This window comes from Primulina huaijiensis, chromosome 15 (assembly GCF_012295235.1).
Source record: "Primulina huaijiensis isolate GDHJ02 chromosome 15, ASM1229523v2, whole genome shotgun sequence".
Taxonomy (NCBI): Eukaryota; Viridiplantae; Streptophyta; class Magnoliopsida; order Lamiales; family Gesneriaceae; genus Primulina; species Primulina huaijiensis.
Genome location: NC_133320.1, coordinates 22274541 through 22283738, shown reverse-complemented (window position 1 = coordinate 22283738; position 9198 = coordinate 22274541). Strand labels below are relative to the sequence as shown.

The 9198-nt window shown below is 33.6% G+C and overlaps 1 protein-coding gene across 1 annotated transcript; it reads right to left on the bottom strand.

Moving 5' to 3' along the window:
• Positions 1 to 4301: 4301 nt before the first annotated feature.
• On the bottom strand, positions 4302 to 8981 carry LOC140960217 (uncharacterized). Its single transcript, XM_073418389.1, has 2 exons — positions 8322 to 8981; positions 4302 to 4812 (listed from the first exon to the last, which is right to left on the bottom strand). The coding sequence occupies exons 1-2, from the start codon at positions 8876 to 8878 to the stop codon at positions 4548 to 4550; spliced, it is 822 nt and encodes a 273-aa protein (XP_073274490.1). The 5' UTR covers positions 8879 to 8981; the 3' UTR covers positions 4302 to 4547.
• Between the last annotated feature and the right edge of the window lie 217 nt (positions 8982 to 9198).

The following is a 9198-nucleotide window of genomic DNA, read 5'->3' as shown; positions in this document are numbered from 1 at the left end:
TAAGATGAGGCCCAAATTTAACTTTTGACCCATTGAGCCCATTTCATATGGGCTTGTTCAGTTTCAGTTTTATAAGGCCCAATGGGAACATAATAGCTAAACAATTCAACACAGCCACCCATGAATATGCATAAAACAAAATCCGGATTCTATTTTTACAAATCGTATTCCATATCAAGTAAAAATATTATAAATACGCTCTTCTCATACCACTATATTTGTACAAAAAAAAACTTGTTTTTGTGGGGAAATATATTATTTCACCGATGAGTTACATATATCTAATATATTTATACTTAAAGATTTTTTATTCTACAAAGTGATGACGAAACATATAATTTTATAAATCTTCCATTTTCTTACTCAATACGATCCATTCGTAAATAGAATTATTTACTTGATCGCAAACATTTTTAGAACACCTTGGAAAGACTATGGACGACGATAGGTAAAGTTCGAGGATGGGTTTGGCCAAACCCGAGACCCGACCCGCCAACCATTGGACCCTTCCCGACCTGTGAACCGATGGGTCCAATCCGAGTTAGTTCCGTAGATCCGCCAAATTTATTTTTTTTTTATATTTTTTTTTCAAATACAAAATAAAATTTTTTAAAACTAATTAAAAATTAAAGTTATTTTCAAATTTTATATTAATAATAGTTGTGAAAAAAAAATTATTATAAGTTAAAATCCATCAATTTTTATTTATCTAAGAATTAATTAATAATTTTATTCAATTAATAATTAATAAAAATGTGTGATTATGTTTTTCATATTAAATATATTTATTTCAATATTAAAATGTTATAAAATGAAATTATGAATAAAATATTTATTATTAAATATAAAAATTATAATTTTATTAATAATGATAATATTTATATGTGCGTGTGTGTGCAGGTCGCGTCCGGGGAGAGTCTGGCTAAACCCGCTTGGGACCCGTTTAGGACAGGTTTAATACGAGATCGGGTTTTTTGTATATTTTTACTTATTTTATTTTTTTTATTGAATAGTTGTTTTATTCATTTTTTATTTCAGGAACCAGATGAATGTGATGCCAAAATAATATCGATAATTGAATAATATAGAACATGCTACAAAGTTGATTTCTTATCAATAAATATGTATTTTGTATTGATGTTGGTTAAAAGTTATTTACAATGAACATTAATGTTGAATATAAAATTCTAGTTGTTAATATACAAAAATATTGTATTTAATTTTTTAAAAATTAAATCAATATTTTATGTAATCGGAAAATATATAAATCTTAATTATGAAATTTTAGTCTAAATTGTACTTTTCAGTATGATATAATTTTTTGAAAACTTCTTCAAAATAAAATCAATATTAAAAATTAAATACAATATTTTATGTAATTGGAAAATATATAAATTTTAATTATGAAATTTTAGTCTAAATTGTACTTTTCAGTATGATATAATTTTTTGAAAACTTCTTCAAAATAAAATCAATATCAATCATTTATATACGTTGAATATAAAATTTTAGTTGTTGATATACAAAATTATTGCATTTTACTTTTTAAAAATTAAATCAATATTTTATGTAATTCAAAAATATATAAATCTTAATCATGAAATTTTAGTGCAATATATAATTTAATCGATACAATTATACAAGTTGTATTAGTATGATATAATTTTTTAAAAACTTCTTCAAAATTAAATCAATATCAATCAGAAAAATTTCAATCAGAAGAATATCGTCAAAATTACAATGATACAGATGGCTTGCACTTCTACACTCAGGTGGATTAAGTTTTCTCATCCCTCTACGGAATCTAATATCTTGATTAATAACATTTTGCTGACATGTGAAATAACATTTTTCTCGAGTCACATATCATGAATAAGTTTTTGCGGACCAACATTATAAGATTTGTAAACATTTGACCAAATTGGAGTTTGATAATCATGGTTAGCAAACGAATGTTGGGCAGCACCTGATGGATCAAATCACTTTGTATTACCGAAAAAACTTGCTGGTCCAGATGGACCTGAATTACCGAAAACATCTGATGGATCATATGACCATGTATTACCAAAAAAAAACTTATGGACCAGATGAGCTTGTGGTACCAAAAAAAAACATGATGGATCGGATGGTCCTATGTTGCCAAAAAACTTGATAGATCATATGACCTTATATTACCAAAAAATCTGATGGGCCAGATGAGCCTATGTTACCGAAAAATTCTGAAGGACCAGATGAGCATACGTTATCGAGAAAACCTGAGGGGACAGATAACCATGTATTATTGAAAACATCTGATGTTCCAAATGACCATGTATTCTCCTATCCAACAAAAGGTCGTACAATATTAAATTCAGCTGATGGACAATAGTTGTAAATTCACTTGATGACCTAACCATGTTGCTCATCCACCCTACTGATGACTGTTGGACATTATGTTATTCAGCAAACATATGGTATGGATATGGTCGAAACCAACCTCATGCACTGGAGGAGACAAAAAGCGGACAGTTATTTTCTCATATAATTGAAAATAATTGTCATCAGTTTGCTTCGATCTCCCGTATCGTTTTCCTTGGAAAACACATCTCAACTTTCTATTTCATATAAGAATGGCACTTTGACGATATTCTTTTCAATCTGTGTTGCGATGACCAATTCTCGTGATATTATGAAGTTCATCGTTGTCGAGAGTAGACACTGGAATAAATTGTCGTATTTTGAACTATCTCGTCACCCGATTGGGACGATGTATTTCCACGATTTCAAAGCAAATGAAAGGGCAAATACATCACCATATTTTGTTATCGCATGAATCAATAATTGTCTTTATATATATGTCAATTTTCTTGTAAATAGACCAGTTAAACTGTCAAAAAAAAATTTAAAATTCATATAATTATTACAAAATTTAAATTATCCAAAAAATATCTCATTATTATTCATACGATCAAAGCAATCTCTTCTATTTATTACGACATGAGTCGATGAATGTGTGTAACTAAACACATTTTTCCACCTATAATTTAACATGTATTATCGTGCATCATATGGAGGAAATGGAAAATATGACCGGGTTGACTCGGAGACGCAACAGCTGTTAACCCATCTCGGTCTAGGTTAACCGATTTAATCTTGTTCCACGCCCATATCTACTAATAATACTAAAATCAATTAAAAAGACATATGTAGTATTAAATAATGAAAATACAATATTTATATCAGCATGAAATATAAATGTCCAACTATTGTAGATTTTCCTATATGTGTTGCATTGCACAGTTTGCGATATAGGGATTCTAAAACTGCACTTCCTCAATTATAAGATTTTACACGATCAATATTATGCGGCAGTTGCAAAAATATGAGTCTAGCCGACCCCCTTGATAACCTGATAACAATATTCATCCAATAATCATCAACGCTACACATCGAGTATATTTCATGACATCTACTTCCGAACTATTATCATCGATAAGCGTATAAATGCAGTGATCGTGTAGTGCAGTCATAGACAAATGAACACCCTTAAAATGCGATGATGATAGCGTAAATCCCAACAAGTCAAGACATATATCTTGTCATTGACCAACTGTATATGAAACATCTATTCCAGTTACCGGGTAACTATCAATTGTTAAATCCCAAATTTTCGAAACATCTTATAAAGTCACAGTCGCTCCACCACATCTAAAATGAAATGTGTGTGTCTCGCATCGTCATCGTTTAACAAGAGCAGTAATCAAATTATTGTCAAATACTCGAAAACCACATTATAAAATCCTATAAAATCTCATATGATTTAAGTATGCAAGGACACAATTGTGTAAATAATTTTCAACATATAACATCCAAATCAGATTGTCTGATCGCTTACCTCGTATAATATCATCAACGGTTTCGGAAGAAATTGTTGATGAAATACGTGTTGCTTGTAAGTAGATAACACTGAGATCTTCTAAATCTCTAATATATGTACAAAATAAAAATTCAATCTACACTTTTCATATAAACAAATACTTGTTCTTTTTTCGTTTAATTATTTTACACTTCAACCCTTTTACTTCTAGCAAAGTTTTGAGTCGAAATTATTATTGCAGTGTTCGTTTACACTTAGAACAAAAAACTGCAGCGCAGCGTCCGCTGCAAACCCTGCGTTTGCAGGGTCCACCACAAGTGGTGGCGTTTTGCAGTATTAGTGCAAAACGCTACCATACACAGTATTTTTAAAATAAGTTTTTTTTTTTAAAAAAAAAAACCATGTTATGAACAATTATCTAATTAACACTTGGATGAGCGAGTACTTTTACGAGTATAGAACATCAAGTATGAAAAAAGTTCTTTATTCGTTTTACAACTACTGGGTTCATATATGCACAAGATGCTATATGCCACACGTTTTATGTACCAAAGTAAACTTGAATTATCTCATATGCACCTAATAACTAAAAAGTTATTTACTCGTTTTACAACTACTGGGTTCATCAACTAACTCGCGGGTTAAAAGAATACACATGCTAAGAAAACATTTTTTCCAGGGCCAGGATCTTTCAAGAATTGTTCTCTTTCTTAACTTCAGCATTTTCCAGCTTCGCTTTTCGTGCACTTCTTCTCTTGTGTTTGATTTGCCGGACATACTCAGCAACGAGGATATGGAGCTTAGGAGCAAGCTTGCTTGTGGAAGAAACATGGAGTCCCGCCCTCTTTAGAGAACGTGCCATGTGCTTTTCAGCCTTTTGAAAATGGATAGGGCAATAAGAAGGAACAGTTGATCTTAGTATTGGTTTCCCACAAAGTATCGGTCCGGTGGTTGAACTGGCATAAATAATCACAAATGGAGAGGAATGTCATTTTCAAGTAAATATTAAATAAAATAATTCATTGTAGTAAAAATAGTATCCATGTAGATGATATATTAGCTGAGTATCATTATGATGTTTCGCACAAAAAATTCATAGCAATAATTACTATATTCATCATCAAGGCATCAGAATTCTTGGTATTTTCATACATGTGAACGTTCAAGGCTTCACAACAGGAACAAAGGATATTTTTCAGATCATGGAGAAACAGTAATTAAGTAATAGTTATCCTCCAAAATCAAATATATATGGGCAATCAGCATCTGGGAAAAAAGTTAATAACCATCTTTGCTTGCCATCCACTCTAATCACTTGCGATCTATGATAAATAAGCCAATTCAATTCATGGAACAAGCAGATTGACGACCATTTAGACACGAAAGTCAATTTGACACCCACATAAAGAGTAACACCTCCCAGCGCCCATACAAAGCAAGCAGAAATAGCAACCGAATGTTACTCACAAAAGGTTGATACAGGAGGCAGATTGTTATTTGCCCCGACTCCAACACCATACCGAACATAGTTGAGCCTAGAGGCGAGAGGCGCCACCAGGCGAGGACCCAGCGCCTGGGACCCCAGTGCAGTGATTCACTAAAGCGAGCCCAAGCGCTAGCTAGGATAAAGCGCATCTGATTGAATTTCTTTTTGAATTACTTGTTCAAAACAAAAAGCCCAAACCCTAGCAACCCAACGCTGGAATCAGAAAAAGAGAGTGCTGAACAGAAGAACGACATGAGGACATCTACATCCAAAACAACCAGAAAAAATGCCGATTTCCCATCTTTTGGATGAAAAGTAAGAAGAAATTGATGTTGATCAAGAAGAATACAAACCCGAAAGTTTTGGAGACTCTGATGATTCGATGGAAGAAGATGAACTTGATTTGGATGATTGGAGAATTTTAATCATGTTCCTAATTATTATGAACTTATTAATTATTAATTTTTTTGTGACATTGTGCCTTAATTATTTCATATTTTAATAACTACTCTAAGAAATATATGTGTGTGTGTGTGTGTGTGTTTTGATTCGGTAAACCCACGTATGTGCAGAGGGAAGAAAACAAAATGATATCGCAAAACCCGTGTACAAATGTATACACTATCAACTCAAATTTTTGTCAGTACAAATTAACACCAAATTACAGAAGCACGAAAATTACAAGATCCAGTAACAGCTAAAACCCTTGTATCCAATTACATAAATTATTAGGTCCAGTTATGGGTACACATAAATCAGGCTCAAGTCAACCAACAAACAATTCAAGCTCGGTTAAAACTTTTTGAGAGCTTTAAATTATGAAACGGGCAAATGTTACACCCAATTTCGAATGGCCTTTGAATAAACAAAGTTCAACCACAAATAGATTAACACTAATTCTTGACCCATATTTTTATCGATCTAAGCCAAAGAAATTTATGAAGGGGAAGGCTATTTTAGCAAATAGTAAAGAATCACAACCAAACAATTCAAATCAATTTTCAAGTCACAGTTGATAATTTCTTCCCAGAGTAAAAAGCTAAGTCATTAATTAGCTCATATCACAGCTGCAACTTTCAAGATGAGATAGTGTTATCCCTCACTAAAGCAAAGTATACGACATTGATCAACAATAAGTCAATCCATTGATCGTGACAAGATACTTGCATTAATTTGATCCTTGAATGAATACATCCAGCAGAGCCAAAAAAAATAGAAGTATTCTTTGTTTGGAAAAAAATGCTCTTATATGCATTACCTTCAAGCTGCGTGATAAAACTTGACAATAACAAAATGTTCAAAACGTTTTTATCTAGAGGATCAGAGAAAGTGCTTTCAAAAGACGGAGCAGCTAAACATCTTCTTTTTCAATTCTCGGATGTTCTTTATGACAACTCTTAAAAATTTCCAATGCTATTTTCGAGATAGTAAAATAAATGTGGGCTTCCGTTTCATAATTTAATAAGCTATTTTAGAAGTATAAATTATTAAATATTTAAATTCTCCTTCGAATGTTTCAGTTAAGGGAAATTTGGTGTGATAGCATGTGGCGCCATCAGTTTACAAACTCATAAGAGACCCTGAATCAGATCTGAACAGTCAGATTAACAAACAGGCCCATCATATAAAGCAAATTCCCATCATAGACTAGTGCATAGTTGTCAAAAACACAAGTCGCACTAAAGCGCTCAAGTGTCCCTGGACTTTAAGAACAAAGCGCAAAATGAAGCGCACTCTTTACAGAAGTAAAACATTATAAATAAAGTATTCTAAAAATAAAAATAAATTCAATTTATTTAAAAAAAATTGAAACATAAGATATTAAATATTGAAATCATCATAATCTTCATCTTTTAAATATCAAATATTAAAATGCGAGGACAAAGGATGAGGTGACACAAGGGCAGAGGCGATGGGGGAAGACAATGTGATGTGGTTTTCTATGCTATTTTTGGGTAAATGGAGGACAACTTGCGCTTTAAAAGGAAATTTAACCTTTATCAAAAAAAAATTTAAAAAAAATCTGTTTTTCTCCAAAGCTCGCTTCAATACAAAGCACGAAGCGCAAAAAAGTGCATGCTTCATGGAAGCCGTGTGCTTTGGAGCAGACTGAAGCGCAAGCATTGCACTTCGCTGTGCTTCGGCGCTTTTGACAACTATGGATCAGTGGGGATCAGGCTGTTTGAAAGGAAGTATCAACTATCAAGCAAGAATTCCAAAAAGAAAACACTAAAATATATGCTAAAATATCTTTACTTTGATTTTATTCACTGATTTACCTTACCACCTCTCTGGTGCGAGAGATAAATTAGTCAATACAATTTTGCGAAATCAACGGAATCATTCCATGTCACAGGCTCTCACAGTAACAGGATCCAACTCAAACAAGGACATACAACAATGGGTTTTAAATTCTATTTAAAATAATTTTATATGTTTCAGCACTCATGGCGTTTACATAACGGTTAGAACCCCAAAGAGCCTGAAATGCTCTCAATTCGCAATTCACAAGTGTATCATACATGTGTCATTGACTCATACTCTCACGCCAACCAGCGTTTCACTAGACAGGTAATGTGGACCAACAATAGTTTGATTCGTCCTCTTTAATTTTTTTAGGATCGGGATGAACAGACCTAATCATGTCCGAGCCTCGTTCATTTTAAATTTAAGTATTGTTCTACCATGTTTCATCACCAGTCCTAAAAAATCCCCTACTACTTTCATTTTCCATTACTAGTTTTAGATATAAAAAAAATTGTCTCCTAACCAAAATCACGCATTTCCAAATACCACCCAAGGAGATGTCCAAATATCTCCTATTGAACAGGAGAACCGTGACTCCTACCCAATCAACATCATCCAAAAAGATAAATTTGGAATATACAATCCTCTGTGGATATATTATAACAATAATGCTGTAAATTTGCTATAATTAGCAGCCTCGAAGTAGTCTATACTCTAAAAATAAATCCAAACCTCTTGATGGAGAAATTGCAAGCCTTGTAGAGCTTCTGCTTGGCATCGGACAGTATATGCATATGGCAAAATCTCGTCATCGCCATAGCCTTAGCCTTGCACCCGTGAACCCCACACCTACTATTGGTCTTATTCGCAACCCCCGGATTCCCATTATTGCCATTCCCATGTGCGTTCTCTGCGTTCGCAGTGGCATAGTCCCCCCGGTTCCCATGAACTCTATCCCCATCTTCGTCTTCTTGAAAGGGACTTTTACCGAACTCCCAATAGTATTCTCTGTACTTGAGTTTGAGCTCCTCCATCAACGCCCAGTAGTGGTCCCTGTAAATTCGGGCCAGCTGTTTGACCCTGCGTGAACGGCGCTTTATAAGTTCGGGTCGGCTCAGGAGCTGCGATTTGGATAAAATTAGGTCTTCTTCGAATCCATCGATCCTCACAGGAACCACCGAAGATGACGATGACGGGAGGTCGAGCTGAGAAAATAGTTTCGGCTCGGTTTTGAAAGTCGGGTGGCGTGTAGAATTTTGATTCTGCGTAACCGCGGCAGCGGAGGGCATGGTGTGAGTAGAGATAATGGCTTGCGCCGGCAATTCCTATTGGGCGTTTCTTAGCGAGTGGCAAAAGTGAAAGGATACGCATTACCGGTCAATTAATTAACAACTGTAAAAGGATATCTAAAAATCAGGGGGGGAAAAAATTGCACTTATCTAATTCTAAGGTAAATACTTGTGTGAGACGTTCTCACGAGTCGTATTTATGAGACAGATCTTTTATTTGGATCATCCATGATAAAATATTAATTTTTATGCTAAGAGTATTACTTTTTATTGTGAATATGGGTAGGGTTGACCCGTCTAACATATTAAGATCCGTGAGA